The sequence below is a fragment of the Cuculus canorus genome, chromosome 30 (assembly GCF_017976375.1).
Source record: "Cuculus canorus isolate bCucCan1 chromosome 30, bCucCan1.pri, whole genome shotgun sequence".
Lineage (NCBI taxonomy): Eukaryota > Metazoa > Chordata > Aves > Cuculiformes > Cuculidae > Cuculus > Cuculus canorus.
Window position 1 is genome coordinate 1,535,567 of NC_071430.1, and position 23,600 is coordinate 1,559,166.

Here is a 23,600-nt window from a genome sequence, read left to right on the forward strand (position 1 = left end):
GGTGCAAACAGGTCAATGCAGGGGGGTGTGCCTTGTGTCGCTGGGGGAGTGGCCTGTGAAGGAGTGGGCGTGGTCTGATCCACTGGAAGGCGTGGTTCAATGGAGGGGGCGTGTTCTGTCATGGCTGTCGGTGTGGGCGTGACCTGCTGTGGCCCCTCGAGGTGGGCGTGCCCTTGGTAGGCGTGGCCTGATCCACTGACATGCAAGAAGTGATGGGGTGGGCGTGGCCTGAGCCACGACGGGCGTGGCCTATTCCAGAGTGGGCGTGACCTGATTTGGTAGGCGTGGTCCAATAGAGGGGGCGTGGCCTATGCGGTGGACATGGTCTGACCCACTGACACGTGGACCGATTGTGTGGGCGTGGCCTGTGCGGGGGTGGGCGTGGCCTAATCACATTGCAGGCGTGGTCCAAACGGAGGGGGGCGTGGTCTGCTGTGCCGGGGGCGTGTGCACGCTAGTGGTGGGCGTGTCATCGCCCGGTGGGCGTGGCCTGATCCGACATGGGCGTGGTCTACGGAGTGGGCGTGGCCTGAGTTCCCGGCCCACCCGTTTCAATGGAGGGGGCGTGGCCTGTGCCGGGGGCGGGTAGGCGTGGCTTGCCGGGGTGGGCGTGTCGGTGGCGGCGCGCGCGGGGGCGGGGCGCGGCGGCGGCTCCAAGATGGCCGCGGTGTCGGTGTTCCCCGGCGTGCGGCTCCTCACCATCGGGGACGCCAACGGCGAGATCCAGCGGCACCAGGAGCAGCAGCCGCTGCGCCTCGAGGTCCGCACCGGCCCCGACAGCGCCGGGCTGGCGCTCTATGGCCGTGAGTGCGGAGAGGCCGGGGGGGGGCGAGGCCCGGCGTGCTGGGGGGGTGTCGGGGCTGAGGAGCCGGGGCTGGGGGCGCTGAGAGGGGGCGAGGGCTGCTTTAGGGCTGGGGGGATGAGGGGGGGAGACCTTGGGGGGGCTGCTTTAGGGCTGGGGGGCTGAGGGGGAGGAGACCTTGGCGGGGGGCTGCTTTAGGGCTGGGGAGGCTGAAGAGGGGCGAGGCCTAGAGGGGTTGATTTGGGGCTGAGGGGGCCGGGTCTAGGGAGGCTGAGGGGGGGGTGAGACCTGAGAGGCGTGGGTTTGGGGCTGGGGGGGATTGAGCTTGAGGGGACTGAGGAGGGGGTGAGGTCTTGAGGGATGGGTTTGGGGCTGGGGGGGGCGAGGTCTTGAGGGGTGGATTTGGGGCTGGGGGGGGCGAGGTCTTGAGGGGTGGGTTTGGGGCTGGGGGGATTGAGCTTGAGGGGACTGAGGGGGGGCGAGGTCTTGAGGGGTGGGTTTGGGGCTGGGGGGGTTGAGCTTGAGGGGACTGAGGGGGGGTTGAGGTCTTGAGGGGTGGGTTTGGGGCTGAGGGGTCGGACCTTGGGGGCTGAGGTGACGGGTGAGGTCTTGGATGAGTTGCTTTAGGGCTGGAGGGGGCTGACGCTTGGGGGCGGCTGAGGGGGGGCGAGATCTTGGGGTGTGGGTTTGGATTTGAGGGGGCTGAGGTTGGGGGTGCTGACAGGTTGGGGGGTTGGTTTAGGGCTGAGGGAGTCGAGCTTGGGGGGGCTGAGGGGTGTGTGTGAGGTCTTGAGGAGGTGAGGTCTTGAGGGGTTGGTTTAGGCCTGGGGGGGCTGAGGGAGTGTGAGGGCCTGGGGGTGCAGGGGGGGAGGTGTTGGGGGGATTGGTTTAGGGCTGAGGAGGAGGGGGAGAGGCCGCGGGGGGGTTTAAGGGGGCGATGTCTTGGGAGCTGAGGCCTGAGGGGGAGCGAGGTCCTGGGGCTTGGTCTGGGGCTGGAGGGGCTGAGGGGGGCTGTAACTGGGGGGGTGAGGTCTTGGAGGGTTGGTCTGGGGTTGGGGGGGCCTGAGAGGTTGGACTTGGGGGTGTTAGGGGGGGTGAGGCCTGGGGGTCTGGGGTGGGGGGAGCCAGAAGGGCTGGAGAGGTCGGGCCTGGGAGCCTGAGATGATTTGGGGGGCACTGATGCGATTTGGGGGTCAGGCCTGGGCATGGTTTGGTTTGGGGCTGAGGGCCTGAGGGAGTGAAGCTATGGGGCTCTGAAGGGTTTAGGGGGAGGGGGGTGTCCAGGTTGATTTGGGGGGAGGAGGGGTGGCTGGGAGAGATGGTGATGGTTTAAGGGGTCCAGGATGATTTGGGGGGGGAACTGGGAGAGATGGTGATGGTTTAAGGGGTCCAGGATGATTTGGGGGGGTCCCGGCTGGGTGTGCTGAGGTGACTGGGAGGAACCTGTAGGGGCTTAAAGGATGGGAGGAAGGTGAGGGTCTGGGGAGGGGTAGGGAGTGGGTGGGGGCTGTGGGGTGGAATAGGGGTCTGGGGGGGATCAGGGGGTCCAGCACCATCCTGTACCCCCCCACCATGAAGGGACAGTGGCTTTGGGGCGCTCAGCCGAGCTGGCCCTGGGGCTCCCCCATCCCCAAGGCGTTTGCCTGAGCTGACGGCAAGTTCCTTCCCGGCACCCTGTGCCGGAGCCAGCCTGGATTTGGGAGCTTCCCAGCAGCCGGGGGGGTCTCTTTGGCGGGGAGGGGGGGTCTCTCTGACTGCCATCACCAGAGGAACTGGGGGCTTCGCTTCCCGGCTGGCGAGCACGGTGCTGGAGCTAAATTCCCTTTGTCTCCACCCAAGAATCCCATTTGGGGTTGGTTTTTAGCCCCATCCCTCCGCGTTCCCAAATCTGAGGAAACTGAGGAACGCGTCGGGGCCTCCACAGCCACTTTCCACGCCATTATTAGCACAGATGTTGGCTTCACAGCCAGGAATAACGACCTGACCCCCTTCCTTCCCTGCTAACGATGTGCTCTGGTTGGATTAATTAATTGCTGTGCGTAATTAGCACACAGCAGCCCATCCTGCACCAGGTTTGGAGGAGACTTTGTCCGCGGTGTGGGATGGGGCAGGGAAACTGAGGCACGTGCGGCTTCTCCGGCCTGTATTTCCTCCCAGGGGAGGAGAGGGAACGCTGAGGGGGAGCCGTTCCCCTCCCTTCCCCCAGGAATAAGGTTTGGAGTGAATTCCCGGTACTGGGAGCGAAGCTTCGCCCCAAGCCCAGAGCTTTTTCCTCGCGTGGCAGGCGCCAAGTTCGCTCTGTGTGCTGGTGCGGCATCGGAAGGTGCCAAGCCCCGGCTTTTCCATCCTTCGCCGCGGCCAGCGCGTCATCCCGCTTTTCCAAGCCTTTTGTGTGGCCGGGGTCTCCCGCTGCCCTTTCAGCGCTGGAGCAGCCGCTGCCACATCTGCCGGCTCTTTTTATCGGCCACAAAGAGACGGGAGGCCCGGCTGGCGGCCTGATTAGCGCGGCTGGCGGGAATTGCCAGCTCCCGGCACTGCCGGGGTCTCTGTTGAGGCTGGAAAGCTCCCAGATCCTTTCCCTCTTCCTCCTCCAAATGAATCCGGCAACTCCAGCCCGGAGTAACGGTGTGCCGGGGCGCGATGCCGGGGATAAAGCGAGTTTAGCTGTCGCAGTTTGGTTTTTTCGGCATGTGAGTAAGGCTTGAGGTGCTAATTAACTGCTCCACGGCTAACAAGGCAAACGCCGTGATGGCCAGTGCCGGTGCTGCTTCCGGCACCATCCGTTAGGGAATGCTGTGATGCCGGTGCAGCTTCTGGCTCTGTCCACGGCTTCACCGGGAGCTGGGTCATCCCGGCAGCGGTGGGAGCTGCTACGATTGGGAATTCCGGCTGCTCCAAAGCCCTGTAACCCCTTTTGCTGCACCTGGGTTATTTACCCACCCCCCCGCCCTGCCAAGTCAGCGCCACTGAGGTTAATTAGCCTAATTATCTTCTCTCTCCATCCCTTGGCGCCTGTCTGATGCACAGGAGAAGGGATGCGGCCGTGGGCCGAGCCATGTCCGTGTGGCATACGGGGAGTGGGGTCCGACCGGAGCCAAGGGAGCTGCTGGGGGCTTTGCCTGGCTCTCACTCCTCATTCCCTGTTTTTCCCCCTGATTCCCTGTTCCCCCCCCCCGCCTTTCCGATTTCCCCCTCCCCAGATGAAGAGGTCTGCGTGTTCAAGTGCTCTGTGTCCCGGGAAACTGAGTGCAGCCGCGTCGGGAAGCAATCCTTCATCATCACACTGGGCTGCAATAGCGTCCTCGTCCAATTCGCCACCCCTAACGGTACGGCTCCGGGTGGGATTTGGCTTCTCCAGGACTCCCGTAATCGCTCCCTCTCAGTTAAATCCCCCCTTTCTCCGTCTTTTCCAGATTTCTGTTCGTTTTATAACATCCTGAAAAACTGCCGGGGCCACAACACGGAGCGCTCTGTGTTCAGCGAGCGGACGGAGGAGTCCTCGGCTGTGCAGTACTTCCAGGTGAGGCGTTCTCCGGCCCGGTACGCTGCCGGCCGGGCTGGCCGTGCTTCCTGGTGACTCCCGCATCCGTCTCTCCTGTCCCAGTTCTACGGATACCTGTCCCAGCAGCAGAACATGATGCAGGACTACGTGCGGACAGGCACCTACCAGCGAGCCATCCTGCAGAACCATAGCGACTTCAAGGACAAGGTTGGCCTCGCGTGATTCCCGGAGTCCGGGGGAATATGTGCTGAGGTTCTGGCTCTGGATCCCACTGCCGGGCTACGGATGACACTGGATCGCTCCATGCCTCGGCACACAGCGGTGCTGGAAGAGGCACCGCAACTCCGGGCCTTTCCCGCTCCTGCTTTTCCCCCTGGACTCGGGGCCCTTTTCCGTTCCCACTTTTCTGTCTTGGATTTGGGCTTTTTCCACCTGATTTGCCTCCACTTTTCCTCCATTCTAGTGCTTTCCCGACTCCTCCGTAGTGATTGTACTCTCAGTATTCCCCAAATCCGGGTCTGGCTCCGAACGCACAGCAGGAACGGTGGCCAGTAGCCATGGCTGCTGCCCGGTACCATCCCAGAGCCGCCGGCACCGGGCTCAGCTGCCTTCATGCCCCGTTCCCGCTGATCCCTCGGCTCGGTTATATATAGGATCAAAGAGGATTTGTTGTTCCGGTGCCGTTCCCTGTCTCAGCCGCGCACTCTTAATCCCGCTGGGAAGTGGCTGCAGCCAAGCGCCGGGAGCCGCCATGGGTCCTGGCACGGTTTGGCGCAGCGCCGAAGGGGGGGTAATGCCGGAGTCCGGTCCTGCTGCCGAGCGGAGCTGGCTCTGAGCGCTCGGCTCGTTAGCAGATCTGCTAATTAGCGCTTCCCGCTAGGTGAGAAATGACTTGCAGGAGTCGGTTCCTTCTCCGGAGCTGCTTTGCTCCACTGCCCATCAGAGTGGTTTCGCACCGGGAAGGGCCGTGCTGCCGCGGCTGCTGTGTTTTTCCCTCTTGGAATCTTGCAGTCCCAGCCCGGAGGATCCCGATCCCAGCTCTGGGGCACTGGGAACGATGAGAGCCGGATGCAGAGCGGGTGCCAGGCTTCACCGTATCCTTCCCATCTCCTTCCCAGATTGTCCTGGATGTCGGCTGCGGCTCTGGAATCCTTTCCTTCTTCGCGGCGCAGGCCGGAGCGAGGAAGATCTACGCAGTGGAAGCCAGCACCATGGCCCAGCACGCGGAGGTGGGTGGCTCTGGGAAGCGCTGGGATCCGTGGGCTTGTGCCAAACCCAACTGGGATTGTTCCAGAGGGCAGGACGGATACACAGGGATCGGGCCAGGCTGGATCCGTGGGCTGGAGGGCAGGAAGGATCTACAGAGGGGTCGGGCCAGGCTGGATCCGTGGGTTGGGGAGCAGGAAGGATGCAGACAGATTGGGCTGAGCTGGATCCATGGGCTGGGGGGCAGGAAGGATCCATATGGATCGGGCCAGGCTGAATCCATGGGCTGAGGGCCAGGAGGGATCCTGAATGCTGGAAGCAGCTGCACAGGGCAGGGACTGAGTCACCATCCTGGACGGGGGTTAAATCTGCAGAGTTGTGGGGCTTGGAGACCTGGATTGGGATCAGGGTTGGAATCTGGGATCTTGAAGGGCTTTTCCAACCTAAGCGATTCCTGGATCCCACGACTCCCTGGTCCCAGGACTCCCTTAAAGGGCTTTTCCAGCCAAGGAAAGCTCTTTTCTCAAAGGAAACAGCCTTGAGCTGCCCTGGGCGAGGTTTAGCTGGGATACTGGGATAAATCCCATTCCCAAAGCATTCCCGAGTGCTGGAAGCAGCTGCGCAGGGCAGGGGCCAAGCCTCCATCCAGGGAGGGCTTTAAAATCATAGAATCATAGAATAGTTTGGGCTGGAAGGGACCTTAAAGATCATCCAGTTCCAACCCCTGCTTTGGGCAGGGACATCCCGCTGGATCAGGGGCTCCAAGCCTCATCCAACCCGGCCTTGAACCCCTCCAGGGATGAACCTGGAATCCATGGAGCTGTGGAGTTGGGTCTGTATTGGGATCGGGGTTGGAATCCCCAATTTCAATCCAGGCTGGAGGATGATGGGATTGGGAGCAGTCCTGAGGGGAAGGACTTGGGGCGCTGGAGGAGGAGAACCTCAAGAGGAGCCACACCGTGCGCTCCCAGCCCAGAAACCGCCCGTGTCCTGGGCTGCACCACGAGAAGGATGCCCAGCAGGGAGGGAGGGGATCTGCCCCTCGGCTCCTCTCGGGGAGACCTCATCGGGAGGATTGGGTCCGGCTCTGGGATCCTCAGCAGAAGGAGGAGATGGAGCTGTTGGAAGGGGCCCAGAGGAGGCTCCAAGGATGCTGCGAGGGCTGCAGAACCTCCCGTCCGAGGCCGGGCTGGGAGAGTTGGGGTTGTTCAGCCTGGAGAAGGCTCCCAGGAGACCTCCGAGCAGCTTCAGCGCCTGAAGGGGCTCCAGGAAAGCTGCGGAGGGGCTGTTCCCAAAGGCCTGGAGTGATGGGCCGAGGGGCAATGGGGGCAAACGGGAGAGGCGCAGGTTTAGACTGGACGGGAGGAGGAACTTCTTCATGATGAGGGTGTGGAGGCCCTGGAATAAGGCTGCCCCATCCCGGGAGGGGTTCCAGGCCGGCTTGGATGGGCCTTGGAGCCCCTCATCCAGCGGGAGGTGTCCCTGCACGTGGCGTTGGATCTGGATGGGCTTTGGGGTCCCTTCCAACCCGTTCCACAGTTCCATGGCTCCATCCCGTTTCACTTTTAGCTGGTCGCGCTCAAAGTCACCGTGTCACCCAAACTCTTCTGTCATTCTATCATCTTGAAAGGCTTTTCCAACCCCAACAATCCCATTCTCTCCCCGTTTTCTGGGAGTAGGTGCTGGTGAAGAGCAACAACCTGACGGACCGGATCGTGGTGATCCCGGGAAAGGTGGAGGAGGTGTCGTTGCCGGAGCAGGTGGACATCATCATCTCGGAGCCGATGGGATACATGCTCTTCAACGAGCGGATGCTGGAGAGCTACCTCCATGCCAAGAAGTATCTGAAACCCAGCGGTGAGGAGGGTCGGGAACGAATCCCACGGTAGCAACCTCGTTAGCAGGGAGGGAAGGGGCTCGGCTTGGTATTCCCAACTGGAAAGCTGATTTCTCCACCGGGAATCCCATGCAAACCAATCGAGGAGGCTCCGGCAGCACCGGGGAGGCTCCGGTATCGCTGTGCCAACGTCACCACCTTCACAAGTTTCACTGAGCCGCTGGATTTGGGCAATTGGTGGCTCCACCACAGCCACAAATTCCACAGGCGGGAAGCGAAGCCCCCTTTCCTTCGGGATCGCGGTTGGAGAGGCCCCCTTGGATGCCACCGCACTGGGGAGCTCCCAGAATGCCAGCTGGTTCTGGCAAGAGGGGATAAGGAAGGAATTCCCACAGGATGCGGATGCTTTCCCGGTGGGGCTGGGGGATCCCAGCATCCCAAGGGGTTACTTCCCTGCCTGGACACCACAGCTGGACCCTGGGGGGCTGGGGATCAGGAGCAGGCGCTTCCCAACCGGAATGGGGGTTCCCAGTGTCTGGGGGGCGCTTTTTCCTGGTATTCCCGACCCCAGGATGGGGATACAGTGTTTCCTGGATGTTCCTGGTGTCCTGGGGGGGCTCTTTCCCAGGATTCCAGACCCTGGGGTGGGGAGCAGGTGCTTCCTGGGGCTTCCTGGTGTCCTGGGGGGGCTCTTTCCCACTCTGGGGGGGACCCTGGCCTGGGAGGTTGGGGTCCCCCTGATCCGCCTGCTCCGTTCTGGCACAGGGAATATGTTCCCGACGATCGGCGACGTCCACCTGGCGCCATTCACGGATGAGCAGCTCTACATGGAGCAGTTCACCAAGGCCAACTTCTGGTGAGCGCGGCACGGGAAGGGGGAGCCGTGATCCCAGCCCCTTCCCAAGCTCCGAGGGAGGGGGGGGGCCCTGAGCAGAGCTGCCCCCACTTCATTCTGCACCCCCTTTCCCGCAGGTATCAGCCCTCCTTCCACGGAGTCGACCTCTCGGCGCTGCGCGGAGCCGCCGTCGATGAGTATTTTCGGCAGCCGGTGGTGGTGAGAGGGGGTCTTGGGGGGCTCTGAGGGATCGGGGGGGGCTCTGGGTGATCCTGCAGGGTCTCCAAGTGACCTGGTTGGGGGAATCCCGGGGCAGATTCCAAACGATCCAAGCGGCTGGGGGGGGGGGGAACTCCAGGGGGCAGGAGGGGCTCCGAGTCATCCTGGGGGCTCCTGAAAGGGATCAGAGGGCTCAGAGCAATTTGAGGGGGGGGCTCCAAGGGATCGAGGGGGGCTCTGGGGGTGATCTTGGGGGGATTCCAAGTGATCCCGGGGGCTCCTGAAAGGGATCAGAGGGCTCAGAGCAATTTAGGGGGGGGCTCCAAGGGATCGAGGGGGGCTCTGGGGGACTCCAAGCGATCAGGGGGCACTGGGGGTGATCTTGGGGGGATTCCAAGTCATCCCCGGGGGCTCCTGAAAGGGGCTCTGAACAATCCAGGGGGCTCGGGGGGGCTTTGGGCAATCTAGGGAGGGGCTCCAAGGGATCAGGGGGGGCTCTGAGTGGTCCTGGGGGGGTTCCAATCAATCTGGGGGGCTCCCAGTCACTGACCCCCCCTTTTCCTTCCCCCCCGACCCAGGACACCTTCGACATCCGGATCCTCATGGCCAAATCTGTCAAATACACCGTGAATTTCTTGGAAGCCAAAGAAGGCGACTTGCATCGGTGGGTGCTCAAATTCCTCCCCCCCTCCCAAAATCAATCTGGGGGACCCCGAACATCCCCCCCAACTCCCCTCTTCTTCTCTCCAGGATAGAAATCCCGTTCAAGTTCCACATGCTGCACTCGGGGCTGGTGCACGGCTTGGCCTTCTGGTTCGACGTCGCCTTCATCGGCTCCATGTAGGTGTCCGGGGAAGGTTTTGGGGTTCAGGGGATGGAGGGGGGCTCTGACTCCCCATTTTTGTGCCCCCTAGAATGACGGTGTGGCTGTCGACGGCGCCGACGGAGCCGCTGACCCACTGGTACCAGGTGCGGTGCCTCTTCCAGTCACCTCTGTTCGCCAAAGCCGGGGACACGCTCTCAGGGACCTGTCTACTCATCGCCAACAAGAGGTGGGGGGTCCAGCGGTGGCCCAAAACACGGGGGGGACACCCCAAATCATGGCGGGGGGGGAAACATGGGGGCATCCAACTCCGAGCTGCCCGCGTGCTCCTGGGGACCCATCTGCTCATCGCCAAGGAGAGTTTGGGGCTTTGGGGGTGACCTCAAAGCATCGGGGTGCTCAAAGGGGGGTCCCAAAACACGGGGAGGAGCGTGGGGGGGGTTAAAATATGGGGGGGGGCACAGGAGGGCTTTGGGGGTGCCCAGCTCAAAGCTGGCCCCACACTCTGAGCGCAGACGTGGGTTTCTCTGCGCCCCTCTCAGTGTGGGGGTGTCCCTGTGCCCTCCGCTCCGAGCACAAACTGGGGTTCCGTTACCCCCTTTGTTGTGGCGGGGGGGGGGGGCGCCAAGAATGGGGCGAATTCGGGCGATTTGGGGGTCTCGCTGCGCGGCGGCACCGCGGGAACGGACCTCCCTCAGTGTCCCTCACAGGACGGAGCCGTGGGGACCCCCGCCCGGAGCGAGGGAGGGCGAAACCGGGGGAGCGGTTGAGGGGAAATGGAGGAAAAGGAGGAGAAATCGCGGGGAAACGAGAAAAAATGGGGAAAATGTGAGGAAAAATGAGAGAAAATGAGGAAAAATGGGAGAAAATGAGGGGGAGAATGAGGGGAAATTGGGGGAAAATGATGGAAATAGAGGAAAAATAAAGAAAAATGAGGAGAAACCTGTAAAAAAAAAAGTAGGGAAAATGTGAGGGGAAAAAGAAGGAAAAAATAGGGAAAATGATAGAAAATGGAGAGCGAACGTCCCCCCTGGCGGCTGACGGGGGTCTCATTGCCGCCGCGCCCCCCCAGGCAGAGCTACGACATCAGCATCGTGGCGCAGGTGGACCAGACGGGCTCCAAGTCCAGCAACCTCCTCGACCTGAAAAACCCCTTCTTCAGGTAGGGCCGGGGGGGCTGCTGCGGGCGGGGGCCCCCGGAGCCCCCCGGAGGCCTCACCGACCCCCCCTTCCCCCCCTTTTTTTTTTGCCCCCTCCCCTCAGGTACACCGGGACGACCCCTTCGCCCCCCCCGGGCTCCCACTACACTTCCCCCTCGGAGAACATGTGGAGCACGGGCAGCGCCTACAACATGAGCACGGGCATGGCCGTGGCCGGTGGGTTTGGGGGGGACTGTGGGGGGCCCCTGAGCCGCCCTTGATGGGGGGAGACTGGGGGTGAACCCCACTGTACCCCCTCATCTCCCACAGGGATGCCGGCAGCGTACGACCTCAGCAGCGTCATCGCCGGCGGCTCCAATGTCGGCCACAACAACCTCATCCCCTTAGGTGAGAGCCGGGGGGAAACGGGGCTGTGGGGAGTGAAGAAAGGGATTGGGGGGTGCAGAAATGGGGCTGGGGGGGCCCAGGAGCCCCGAAATCTGCCCCCTCTCCCCCCCCGGCTGATCCTTACGGCGCTTCCCCCTCTCTGCAGCCAACACTGGCATCGTCAACCACACTCACTCCAGGATGGGCTCCATCATGAGCACCGGCATCGTCCAAGGTGACCCCCGGAAGCGCCCCGGGAACCCCTCAAGACCCCACAACCCCTGGGAGCTCCTCCCTGAACCCTTGGGACCCCCCCAAATCCCCTCTCTCCACCCCTGGACCCCCCGTCTCGTTGTGCCTCGACCCCCCCCAGATCCCTGCTCTCCCCTCTCTCCTCCTCTGGACCCCCCCAGACACCCTCAAATGCCCCTCTCTCCTCCTCTGGACCCCCCTTCACCCCCCCCCCCTCCTCCTCTGGACCCCCCCAGACACCCCCAAACGCCCCTCTCTTCCCTTAGGACACCCTTCACTCCCCTCTCTCCTCCTCTGGACACCCCCCAGGACCCCCCCCAAGCCCCACCTGCCCCCCCGTCTCACCCCGAGACCCCCACAAATCCTCTCTCCCCCACACAGATGCCCCCAAACCCCCCCCCGCCCCCCGGACGCCCTCTCTTCCCCTCTCTCTTCCTCTGGATTCATCCAGACCCCCCCTCTCCCCCAGAGTCCCCCCAAACCCCCTCTCTCCTCATCTGGACACCCCCTCCACCACAGACCAGACCCCCTCTCTCCCCCAGACCCCCCCTGACCCCCCCTCTCCCCACAGGCTCCTCCAGCGCGCAGGCCGGGGGGGGCTCCAGCACCCACTACCCCCTCAACAGCCAGTTCACCATGGGGGGCCCCCCCCTCTCCATGGCCTCCCCCATGTCCATCACCACCAACACCATGCACTACGGCAGCTAAGGCTGCGCCGACGCCACCAACGCCAAAGCCTCAGCCCGCGGCGCTGCCGTTGCTCCGGACTCTCGGCCGCTCCGCTCGTCGCCGCAATCACCACACCAGGAGATGGTTTTTCTTTCTTTGGTTTTTTTTTTTTCCCCCCTTTATTTTTTCTCAGTTTTTGGGATTATTTTTTTTTTTAACACCAGGCCTGAGCGCCCCCCACTCCCCTTTCCATGGGGAAGAGCCTGGAGGGACCCAAAATCCCTTCTTTTGGCCCCGTTCCGGCCAGCCGGAGCAGCCAGGGCTGGTTCTGGTATGGAAGAAGGCTTCCCGGCGCAGCTCGCTTCGGCATCGCTCCGGCTCCCGGCGCCTGGACTCTCCTCTCTCCTCTTTTCACCCCTGCGAGGAGGGGGAGTGGTGGGGACCTCCCTGTGCTTTGTGAGGGCCAGGGGGGACCCCCGTGTGCTTTGGGGGGCCGGGGGCTGTCCCCTGCCCGGGGACATCATGTAGGAATAGCAGATCCGCTGGGTTTCCGGCTGTAGTACCCAATAAACGGGAGGGTTTCCAAGGAGCGCCGCACGCCAAAGTGGGGGCACAGGGACCCCCAACCACTACCAGACTGTGGAACTGGGGGTTTAAGAACCCCGCAGCCCTTCCAGGTCCCAAACTGGGGGGATGGTGGGGATCACCCTCCCCTGCCAGACTGGAACCGGGGAGAACAGGACCCCCCCAACCCTCCCAACCGGGGGAAGATGAGGATCCCCACCTCTTCCAGGTCACAGTCTGGGCGCCGGGGGGACCCCCGACCCTTCCAGGTTGAAAACTGGGGGGTGCAGGGACCCCCCAACACTGCCCAGCTGTGGATGGGGGGGGGGGCATGGGGACCCCCAACCCTTCCAGATCACGAAGTGGAGGATGGGGAGGACCCCCCAGCCCTTGCCGGACTGTGGAACGGGAGAGGACAGGGGCTTCCCAACCCTTCCAGATTACAAACGGGGGGCACAGGGACCCCCAAAACTCCCAGACATGGAACCGGGGGGCAAAGGGGCCCCCAACCCTGCCAGGTCACAAACGGGGCCAGAGATTCCCCCTCATCGTGCCAAGACACAAACTTGGGGGCACGGGGAAACCCCCCCCCAGCTGGGACAGAGTGGGAGGCGTGGGACGTTCCCCCCCCCCCCCCCGATGGCTCTGCCCGTTCTGGTCTGGCTCTTCTCCCGATGTTTCCTTCCCATTCCCCCCCATGCAATGGATCCGCCTGTCGTCCCCCCCTCCATGTGATGGTTCATCCCATTCCCTTGTTTCAACACCCCCCCCCCCCCCTTCCCCCATGGTTCCGTTTGTCTCTCGAACCGCCATGGTTCCGCCCATTCCTTTGTTCCCCCCACCCAATGCGATGGTTCCGCCCGTTCCCCCCCCCCATGCGATAGTTCCGCCCTCTCAATGGTTCCGCCCATTCCGGTTTCCCCCATGCGATGGTTCCGCCCTCTCAATGGTTCCGCCCATTCCGTTTCCCCCCCCCCGCCATGTTATGGCTCCGCCCCCCGGTTCCGTCCCGGCCGGAGCCGTTTCCGGTGATGGCGGAGGGGCAGGGGGGGCCTCGCGGCTTCTGGGGTCGCTTGAGGGGGAGCCGCATCGGTGAGGGGGGGCTGGAACCTCGGGGTTCAATTGGGGGGGTTTGGGGGGCAGAGAGGGATCATCGGGGGGGATGGGGGGCAGACGGGGGTCATTGGGGGGGGTTGGGGGGGAGACGGGGGTCATTGGGGGGTCCCCGGCCCCCCCAGTTCAGGGGTTTGGTGTCCCTGGGTTCTGTTGGGGGGGTTTGGGGTCCCCGGTCCCCCCAGTTCAGGGGCTTTGGTGTCCCTGCGTCCTGTCGGGGGGGGGGGGGTGTTTGGGGTCCCCGCCCCCCTTAATTTAGGGGGTTTGGTGTTCCCTGGGTTCTGTTGGGGGGGGGGTTGGGGTCTGTGCCCCCCCCCACCCCAGTTCAGGGGTTTGGAATCCCTGGGTCCTGTCGGGGGAGGGGGGGGTTTGGGGTCCCCGCCCCCCCTTAATTTAGGGAGTTTGGTGGTCCCGAGCCCCCCAGTTCAGGGTTTTGGCCCCCCCAGGGCGCTGGTGGGGTGCGCTGCTGCACGATTACGCATCGGCGGTGCGGGAGGCGGCACAAGACGCTCGTCGCCGTCCGGTAGCTGCAGCCGCCGTCGTGGCAGCGTTGGCAGGAGCGAGCGCCTGTGCCCGCGCCGTCCCCAGCGCCGAATCCTTTGATGCGGCGACTCTGGAAGCTTCCGGAACGCTCCTGCTTCTATCACCCGCCACACGCAGTCCCAGCGCCGACCGGCACGTCCAGCGGCTCCTACGGCGCCGCGAATCCGGCCGGTTACGCTACCGCAACCTCATCTTTGCCGCCGTCATCTACGAGGCGCCGCACGCCGCGGACGCTGCGCTGTACTCGGCGCAGTGCCGGCACCTGTTGCCGCGCTGGCGTGATTTCCCCGGCCGCATCCTGGATGTAGGATTTTTCGGGCGCTGGTGGGTGCTGGCGGCGCGGCTGCGGGATTGTGACATCAACGAGGAGGAATTCATGGCGTTGCCGGCGCGGCTGCGCCAAATCCACCCCAATCAGCTCCGCTCTCACCGCAACGAGAGCCGATATCTGGAGAAATTCCAGCCCATAATACTCAGCCCGGAGCAGATCCGGCAAGCCGAGAGCGAGGTGGCCGCGCCGGGAGCACGTGAACACGACGGGATGGTGCATGCGGCTCGTTAGCGCCGCTGAACTCTCACTTAGGACTCCTAACGTCGTTAATTCTCCTTCATAACTCATTAACGGGGCCAAATTCCCGTGGATTTACCCCAAACGGTAGTTGGGGGTGAACGGGACGGCACCCCCACGCCCCAATTACCCCCAACCCCTCGTTATGGTGTTTTATTAATTGCAGGCATTAAGACTGCTCTTATTTCTGCTTAATTATCAGCCAGGGGTTCGTTAGGGCTGGGGCGCTCGCTCGTCTCGTTATCGATCAGTGCTTTGTTAAGGCACTGACGCGTCTCACCCCCTGGGGATTAATTATTGTGAGGTGATGGCTCCCACTGCGATATTTAATTAATTGATTTGTATGGGTTTTATATCTATTTGATATCTCGGCTTTCACCGGCGTTGCCGTGGAGACGGTGCTGACGAACCGGCATCGTTAAACCTTAATTTCCTTTGGCAATTAAGCCCCGCTGGGAACGCCGGGACGCGCACACGTCTCTGCCTGAATTAATGACGCCGCCAGGAGATGCTAATTAGCACCGGTGCCTGCCGGTTCGTTACTTGGCCTTGATTATCCCACTTTTTGCCCCCAAATCCCTGCTTTCTGCCTCGTGGGTTAGAATTCTTCGGAAAAGCGACGTTTGTGCCCCTTCATTCCGTTGCGCTTCGCCTTCACGTACCTTTAGCTCTTTGTTTTTTCCCCATTTCCCCACTTTTTTCCCTCGTTTCTCCCAATTTTTCCCATTGTCCCTAATTTTTTTCCCGTTTCCCACGTTTCCCTTTCATTTTCCCCCATATTTACCTCAATTTCCACATTTTTTCCTCTGTTTTTCCTCGTTTCCCCCATTTTTCCTTATTCCCCCCATTCTTGCCAATTTTTCTGCCACTATTTTTCCCCATCATCCCTCATTTTCTCCCAATTTTCCCCTCATTTCCACATTCTCTCTCCATTTTTTCTCATTTTCCCTATTTTTTCTTCTTTTTTCCTCACATTTTCCCTATTTTTTTTACAGGTTTCTCCTCATTTTTCTTTATTTTTCCTCAATTTCCATCATTTCCCCCCAGTTTCCCCTCCTTTGCCCCCATTTTTCCTCATTCTCCCCCTCATTTTCTCCCATTTTTCCTCACTTTCCTGTTTTCCTGCATTTTTCATTGTTTTCTCCCTTTTTTCTCATTTTCACTGTTTTTCTTCTTTTCCCTATTTTTTCTTTTACTGATTTCTCATTTTTCTCCCATTTTTCCTCATTTTTCACAATTTCCCCTCACTTTTCCTCATATTTTCTCCCATTTTTCCTCATTTTTGACGATTTCCCCTCGCTTTTCCTCATATTTTCTCCCATTTTTCCTCATTTTCTCTCATTTTTCCTCACATTTTCCCCATTTTTTCTCGTTTCCCCGCGATTTCTTCTCCTTTTCCTCCATTTCCCCTCAACCGCTCCCCCGGTTTCGCCCTCCCTCGCTCCGGGCGGGGGTCCCCACGGCTCCGTCCCGTGAGGGACACTGAGGGAGGTCCGTTCCCGCGGTGCCGCCGCACAGGGAGACCCCCAAATCGCCCGAATTCGCCCCATTGTTGGCGCCCCCCCCACCTCCGCCGCAGTGTCGCGGTCACTGCGCATGCGCGCGCGGACACCGCTCTCTTTCCTCCCCCTCCCCCCCGCGGCTCCTTTCCCGCCGCCCCATTGGCTGCGGCGCGAGGGCAGCGCGCGCTGATTGGCTGCGAGCGCCGGAGACGGACAGGTGAATGGGGAGCCGGGGGGCGCCTCCAAGTGGCCGGCGAGCCGCGAGGGGGCGGGACCTGACAGCGCCCCGCCTGCTCTGATTGGCCCGCGCGCACCTCCTCCCTCCAATGGGCGGCGGGGGGCGGGGCCGTGGCGGGCAGCGCGGCCGCTGATTGGCTGCGGGGGGGGGCGCGGGGACGCGCGGCGACGCTGCTGCTGCTGCTGCTGTGTCGGGCGCGCGCGCGGCTCTGTCGCTCCCTCAGGCGGCGGCGGCGGCTCCGGCTCCTTTGTTCCCGGCGGGGACGGGGCCGCCCGGCGGGGATGGACCCGGGCAGCGGCTCCTCGGGCGGTGAGGGCGGGGTGGGAAACGCGGGGGCTGCGGCGGGGATGGAGCGGGTCAATGGGGAGGGTACGGCGGCCCGGGAGGGACACGGGAGTGCGGGGCCGCCGAACGCGCTGCCTATTGTTCGAGGTTGGGGGGAAGGGGTCTGGCCGCCCCCCCCTCCCCATCTCCCTCAGCATCGCTTTGTGCCCCCCCTTTCCATCCCCCCCTTTCCATCCCCCTTCCATCCTCCCCTTCCATCCTCCCCTTCCATCCTCCCCTTTCAATCCCCCCCTTTCCATCCCCCCCTTCATCCCTCCTTTCCATCCCCTCCTTTCCATCCCCTCCTTTCCATCCCCCCCTTTCCATCCCCCTTCCATCCTCCCCTTTTCATCCCCCCTTTTTCATCCCCGCTTTCCATCCCCCTTCCATCCCCCCTTCTATTCTACCCCCTTTCCATCCCCCCTTTCATCCCCCCTTTCATCCCCCCTTTTTCATCCCCCCCCTTTTTCATCCCCCCCTTTCAGCCGTATTTTCAGCCCCCATCACTGCTCCCCCCTTTTCACGCCCCCTTTTCACCCCATCTCTTCATCTCCCCCATTTTCACCCCCCCCGTTTCCCCCCGTTTCAAACCTCCTTTTTCACCCCCATCATTCCCCCTTTTCACCCCTTTAACCCTCTCAGTGCCCCCCCCTTCAGCCCCCCCTTTCCAGCCCCCCCCCCCATCTCTCCCCTCAGACCTCCCTTTGCCCCTCACCCCCTTTTCGCTGCAGGGGAGGTGTCAGGGCCACCTCAGTGCCCCCCCAGTCCCTGTGGGAGCTGCATCCCCCCCTCTTTTCCACCTTCCCCCCCAGTTTGGGGGGCAGTGCCCCCCCCAAAAGCCCCTTCCTCCTCATCCTTTGTCCTTTTGTCCCTCTTCCCCTCCCTTAAAACAGGACCCCTCCACCCCCCCCCCCATTTTTTTGGGGATCTCCGCATCCTCTCGGGATCTTTTCCCCCCATCCCATCACTCCCTCTTAATTAATGAATCCCCCCTCTTTTTGGGGTGAAGGGCTCTGGTACCCCCGATGAGGGTCCCTTTGGATCCCTCGGGAATGGGGGGGGGGTATTCCCAGCGTTGGACTGGGGGGGTTCGTCCATCCTCTTTGTTGATTTTGGGGGGCTCTTTGGGGGCTGTGGGAGCATCCCTTTGGGGGCGCCCTTTTAGGGGTCCTTCGGAGCTGCTGGGGGGTCCCTTTTGGGGTCTCTTTAGTGGTCCCCTCAGGGCTGGGGGGGGGTCGCTTTGGGGGTCTCCTCAGGGTTGTCAAGGGATCTCTTTTGGGGTTCCTTTTGGGGTGCTTCAGGGCTGTCGGGCGGGTCTGTTTTGGGGTCTCATTTGGGTTGTCAAGGGGTCTCTTTTGGGGTTCCCTCTGGGGCTTTTGAGGGTGTCCTTTTGGGGGTCCCTCAGGGCCGTTGGGGTCACTTTTGGGGGTCCCTTTGAGACTGTCGGAGTCCCCTTGGGGTTGTCAGCTGGTCTTTTTTGGGGTTACTTTTGGGGTCCCTCAGGGCTGTCAGAAGGTCCTTTTGGGGGTCCCTTTGGGACTGTCGGGGATCCCTTTTGGGGTCCCTCAGGGCTGTCGGAGGATCCTTTTGGGGGTTCCCACTCCCCAATCCCCCCTTTTTCCCGCGTTCCCGCTGCGCTAAAGCAGAGCTCACGCGTCCCGCGGGGCCGTGGGAATCGCGGAGCCTCCTTGACCGCTCTTATAAATCCCTGGATTTGGGGATAAACATTCCTGAATTTATTCCCCACCGCACTCAGACCTTTTGGGGTGAAAACCGGGATTTTCCGGTGCCGGCAGAGCAGGATTTTTGGCTCTTCCCACAACATTTTATACAACCGGGGAGCTTTTTTCCCCCCTATTTTTCCCATTCTTCCCGAGTCCGTTACGGCTCCCGGAGCCACTCTGGGATCGCAGGGAGACAGGGGCTCCGCTGCCCATTCCCCTCCCCGTTAGCATCATTCCCATTTTCCTCCTTGGAAAATCCAAGCCTGAAGGATGCTGAGGGGGGTCATTATGGGATTTGCGCAGCTGCCGCTTAAAATTAACGAACTGCGCGGCGCTAACGAAGGCGGAGGCCTCTTCCATCCCCCTTTGGCTACTGAAAGTTTGGAAAAGCTTCCAAATCCCAAAATTGAGGAGAAGGAACCTCCAGGCTGAGCTGCTCCGCAGTGATTCAAACGGAGCCGTGCGGGGCTTGGGATCAAAACCACACGGATTTTTGGGAAGTTGCTGTTTTTTTTCCCTGCAAGTGGGCTCTTCCCATTGGGAAACGTGCTGGAATGGCTCAGAAATGGGAAAACCTGGGAAGCCAGCCCGGGAAAAAGCTGGGATTAACCCCAGGAAGCTGTTTGCCTCCTGCAGTCACGGATTAATGACGACTCTGAGGCTGTGGATCCGGGTTTTCCTTCCAGAAAAAAATCAAATTACAGGCACCGGAAGGAGCGCGCGGAATCCCCATTGTCGGATTATTAATGTTAATTGTTAATTAATTGATCGTTGGGGATTTGGGGGATGGCAGTGGTGGGCGACACCGGGCGGTCTCCGTGCCAAATATCCATAACCTGGGAAGGGAGATGGGGAGCGGAGTGCCCCGATCCGTGGGGATAACCGGGGGGTGGAATGCCTGATCCATGGGGATAATGGGGAATGAAATGCCCCAATCCATGGGGATAACGGGGGGCAGAGCACCCCGATCCGTGGGGATAACAGGGAGCAGGATGCCCGATCCATGGGGATAATGGGGGATGGAGGACCTCGATCCGTGGGGATAACAGGAGCAAAATGCCCCGATCCATGGGGATAACCGGGGGGCGGAATGCCTGATCCGTGCGGATAATGGGGGCTGGAGGACCCTGATCCGTGGGGATAACGGGAGGCAGAGCACCCCGATCTGTGGAGATAATGGGGAGCAGAATGCCCGATCCATGGGGATAATGGGGAATGAAATGCCCCAATCCATGGGGATAACGGGGGGCAGAGCACCCTGATCCGTGGGGATAACAGGGAGCAGAATGCCCGATCTGTGGATGCCCAATCAGGGATGGAGGACCTCGATCCGTGGGGATCACAGGAGCAAAATGCCCCGATCCATGGGGATAGCAGGAGCGGAACGCCCCCATCCACGCGGAGATGGGGAGTGGAGTGCCCTTCACTGGGATGGGATAACATGGAGAGAAGCATCCTTTTCCAGCCCTTGGATAATGCCAGGTGCCGACTAATTCCCAGCTTTCCATCCCTGCAGCATTCCGTTAGAAGCTCCTCGTGCCGAGCCGAGTGCCACGCAGGGTCGGAGACCTCCATGCCCGTAGGTAGGTGCTGGGATTTCGAGTTTTCCCACTTTGGGAATGCTGGGCAGAGACACCCCCGTGCGATCCAGCGGGGACTCAGGTTGTATTTTATTGGGAATATGGATGAAATTCCTGCTGGGAAGGGGCAGTGCTGGGCCAGGACCGCCTCTCCGGCAGTGCTGGAGGGGTCCAAACCTCTGTTTTTAATGGAAAAGCACTTCCCACTTCATTAGTGCCCCGGGAATTGTGCTGCTGCTTTGGGGATTCGCCTGGAAAAGCCAGGGCTGGAGCATCCTGCTTTTCCTTTGTTAATCCTGGCTCCCTGCTTAGCTTCGGTGGGAATGGAGGGAACAGGGCCTGCCGCTTCCCAGGGGGTGGAAGGAGAAAGATTCCTGAGGGCTGGAAGGACTGATCTGGGGGATAAATAAATCCATGCTTTCCTTGGGGCGCCCGGCCCCTGCGATCCTGCTGCTAGATCCAGAGGCTCTGGAGCTGCCGGAGTTGAGTTTTCCTGCTCCCCGCTGCTGGCCCGGCATCCCAAAACCCTGGAAAAGGAAAAAAAACCCATCATTCCCATTGCCTTCCCGTTTCCCTTTGGGCTTGTGAACACCGAAACCCACAGCTCCCTTCGGAGGTGGCGATCCGATGGTGGTGAGTGGCGTGAGTATTGGATCGTCTTTTCCCTGGAATCGGGGAACTTGAAGCCAGCGGAGCCGCAGCTTTTCCTTTGGCAGCGAAGGGATATCCCTGTGTCCTTCGGAAGCCGCTCAGGGGCAGGATCAGCCGGGAAAGAGGCATCTCCGACCTCTTCCAGTTCGCATCCCAGGACACTCCCTGCCTCCTGCCTGAGGTATTTTGGGAAGCTTCCCTCCCTCCTGTCCTGGGAATTGCTGCCGTTTTGCTCCAATCTCGATTTTCCAGTGGGAAATATGAACTGTTTTTACAGCCTCACGGATCCGTAAGATCATTGAATCCATTGATTTGGTGCTTTGGATGGATTGGGATGAGGGTAAAGGGGGGAGAGTTTTAGGCACATCCTGGTTCCCAGCAGCCGTTTGGCACCTCCATGTGCTAATCCCGAGCTCCTGGAATCTCCCGGCTCCGGGACAAGGATGGATCCGAGAGCTCCAGCGGTCAGAGCTCCAACCGTTCCCTCCGCGCTGGGTTTGTATGAAGCGCTCGGCTCCCTTGTGTTTGCCAACAGGGAGGGAAACCGGGAAACACCCGGAACCACAAATTACCGGAAGAAACCAGGATGAAACATTGCATGGCGCCCGGCCGGAGAGGCTTCGGAAGCGGCTCAGTGCCTGCCCCGCGCTCGTTAGGAGCTCCCAGAGGAGCACATTAACGATGATTGCTCGGGATACCTGTATTCCCGGTGTCCATGATTCCAGCCTCGCATCCTCCTGGCTGTGCCGCTGCCTTCGGATCCTCTGGTTCCCTTTGCTCACAGAGCTGAATCCCACGCCTGAATGATCCGGAATCCCTGGGAATGCCTCATCCGTATCTCACATCCCAGCTCCTGGGGATCAGCTGCGAGTGGATCCTTTGGCTCTGGAGCCAAGGGGGATTTTCTATCCCACAGGAGCTTTGGCGTGGCTGTGTTTTGGAGTGATCCAACCCATTCCCATCCCGCTGGGCTTGGAGTGTGGCCAGAGCCACGGATCGGCGAGAGGTGGTGTTCCTTGCAGCCACCAACGCTCCTAAAAAAACCCCCGCGCTTCCACTTTTCCCCGTATTTTGGGATCAAAATGATCCCCTGTGGCTGCGGTTTCCGACCGTTCCGAGGAGAGTGGCTCAGCTGGAGCGGATCCGGGAGGCGCATCCCGAGGGGCTCATCCTGCCCTGCTCCAAGCTGACCTTAAGGGTTAACAGCATCTCCGGGATGCGGCTCCTCTCCGGATCTCTCCCTCTGCACAGCCACAGAGCCACGTTTGCTCCCACTGCTTTTCCTGCTGTTCCATCCAGATTGCTCCAGAGCGCGCGGATCCAGCCGGATTGCTCCAGGGAGTCTCCAGCACTTCCCAGTTCCATATCGGCAGCAAACTGGTGCGTTGCCTCCTGCCCACCTTCGCCCTCGCTGCCCCAACGGCTCCCGGCCGGCAGCAACGGCCTCGCTCGGAATGATTGGGCAGAACGGGATCTGCTCCCGCTGGGAATCCCTTGAGGCACAACCCCCCCCCTCCGGCTGCAAGTTCCGACAAACCTCCTGGAATGGGAAATGGGGAATTCTGGTGCTCACCAGGCGGATCCTTTTCGGGTTGTACTCGCGATTCCCAAAGCAAACTCCGGCTGGAATTGATCCCGCAGTGGGACCAGAGGATGGATCTGGGATTCTCCGCCTCATCAGCCTTTTGGCCATAATCCCAAATCCCAGCCTAAAACTGGGAGCAGCCTCCAGGTCCTGTAGCAGCTCCTGTCCCGTGCCCAAGGTCATTGGGAATCCTCGGCTCCAATGGATCCAACTGGTTTTCCACACCAATTGCCCATGAAACCAGAGCATTCCGGATGTGGATGCTTCCTTGCACGGGAGATTTGGGTTAATCCATGTCGCTGGAAGCTGAGCCGCTTCAGGACACCTTCAGATCGCTTTCAGCATCCAAAAAAAAACCACTCTTGAACCGGAATAAAACCACTCCAGCGGATAAAACCGCTTCCTGGGTAACAGCGGCTGCCTGAATTCTGGGAATAGCTGTGAGGATCCGGATTCGGGCATGGGCTGTTTGTTCCCGATGCCTCCGGGTGGGTCCGTGCTGGGACCGGCGCTGTTGGATATCTCCATCAATGACCTCGACAGCGAAATCGAGGGCACTCGCAGGGAGTTTGGGGGGGACCCCGAGCTGAGGGGGGTGTTTGCCGGAGAGATGTCATCCAGAGGGACCTGGACACGATGGAGAAGTGCGGCTGTGAGAACCCTGTGAGGTTCAACGAGGCCAAGGCCAAGGTCCTACACCAGGATCGGGGTTGGAATCCCCAATTTCAATCCAGGCTGGAGGATGATGGGATTGGGAGCAGCCTGAGGAGAAGGACTTGGGGCGCTGGAGGAGGAGAACCTCAAGAGGAGCCACACCGTGCGCTCCCAGCCCAGAAACCGCCCGTGTCCTGGGCTGCACCACGAGAAGGATGCCCAGCAGGGAGGGAGGGGATCTGCCCCTCGGCTCCTCTCGGGGAGACCTCATCGGGAGGATTGGGTCCGGCTCTGGGATCCTCAGCAGAAGGAGGAGATGGAGCTGTTGGAAGGGGCCCAGAGGAGGCTCCAAGGATGGTGCAAGGGCTGCAGAACCTCCCGTCCGAGGCCGGGCTGGGAGAGTTGGGGTTGTTCAGCCTGGAGAAGGCTCCCAGGAGACCTCCGAGCAGCTTCAGCGCCTGAAGGGGCTCCAGGAAAGCTGCGGAGGGGCTGTTCCCAAAGGCCTGGAGTGATGGGCCGAGGGGCAATGGGGGCAAACGGGAGAGGCGCAGGTTTAGACTGGACGGGAGGAGGAACTTCTTCCTGATGAGGGTGTGGAGGCCCTGGAATAAGGCTGCCCCATCCCTGGAGGGGTTCCAGGCCGGCTCGGATGGGCCTTGGAGCCCCTCATCCAGCGGGAGGTGTCCCAGCATGGCAGGGGTTGAACTGGACGGGCTTTGAGATCCCTTCCAACCCAATCTCTTCTGTGATTCCCTCAGCCCCTCTCCCTTCCCGGTCTGGGATGGGATCTGTGGCGCCTCCGAGGGATCCCCACGTGGCGTTGGATTTCGATGATCTTTGAGGTCCCTTCGAACCTAAACTCTTCTATGATTCTATGTTTCCC

At 61.2% G+C, this 23,600-nt stretch overlaps 3 protein-coding genes across 15 annotated transcripts in view; all 3 read left to right on the plus strand.

Annotated features, from left to right (window-relative positions):
* Positions 1 to 611: 611 nt before the first annotated feature.
* On the plus strand, positions 612 to 12,257 carry CARM1 (coactivator associated arginine methyltransferase 1). Its single transcript, XM_054051805.1, has 16 exons — positions 612 to 803; positions 4,003 to 4,128; positions 4,216 to 4,322; positions 4,407 to 4,511; positions 5,423 to 5,533; positions 7,190 to 7,367; positions 8,113 to 8,203; positions 8,320 to 8,401; positions 8,980 to 9,065; positions 9,152 to 9,241; positions 9,316 to 9,453; positions 10,297 to 10,386; positions 10,488 to 10,600; positions 10,694 to 10,771; positions 10,917 to 10,985; positions 11,574 to 12,257. The coding sequence occupies exons 1-16, from the start codon at positions 659 to 661 to the stop codon at positions 11,708 to 11,710; spliced, it is 1,746 nt and encodes a 581-aa protein (XP_053907780.1). The 5' UTR covers positions 612 to 658; the 3' UTR covers positions 11,711 to 12,257.
* Positions 12,258 to 13,220: 963 nt separating this feature from the next.
* On the plus strand, positions 13,221 to 15,071 carry TIMM29 (translocase of inner mitochondrial membrane 29). The gene is made up of 2 exons (XM_054051835.1): positions 13,221 to 13,327; positions 13,795 to 15,071. The coding sequence occupies exons 1-2, from the start codon at positions 13,267 to 13,269 to the stop codon at positions 14,451 to 14,453; spliced, it is 720 nt and encodes a 239-aa protein (XP_053907810.1). The 5' UTR covers positions 13,221 to 13,266; the 3' UTR covers positions 14,454 to 15,071.
* Positions 15,072 to 16,347: 1,276 nt separating this feature from the next.
* Positions 16,348 to 23,600, plus strand: part of SMARCA4 (SWI/SNF related, matrix associated, actin dependent regulator of chromatin, subfamily a, member 4) — a 36,182-nt gene continuing 28,929 nt past the window's right edge. For all 13 annotated transcript variants that reach the window (XM_054051784.1, XM_054051785.1, XM_054051786.1 and 10 more), the window contains exons 1-2: positions 16,348 to 16,508; positions 19,764 to 19,830. The gene's annotated coding sequence lies outside the window, so the exon portion shown is untranslated. The remainder of the gene's footprint in view (positions 16,509 to 19,763; positions 19,831 to 23,600) is intronic.

Excerpts from the sequence above, each read along its gene's own strand:
- CARM1 (XM_054051805.1), top strand. The coding sequence starts at position 659 with ATGGCCGCGGTGTCGGTGTTCCCCGGCGTGCGGCTCCTCACCATCGGG. Across the intron at positions 9,242-9,315 it reads GTCGCCTTCATCGGCTCCAT|AATGACGGTGTGGCTGTCGA; the intron begins GTAGGTGTCCGG and ends TGTGCCCCCTAG. Across the intron at positions 10,601-10,693 it reads CACGGGCATGGCCGTGGCCG|GGATGCCGGCAGCGTACGAC; the intron begins GTGGGTTTGGGG and ends CATCTCCCACAG.
- TIMM29 (XM_054051835.1), top strand. The coding sequence starts at position 13,267 with ATGGCGGAGGGGCAGGGGGGGCCTCGCGGCTTCTGGGGTCGCTTGAGG. Across the intron at positions 13,328-13,794 it reads CTTGAGGGGGAGCCGCATCG|GGCGCTGGTGGGGTGCGCTG; the intron begins GTGAGGGGGGGC and ends TGGCCCCCCCAG.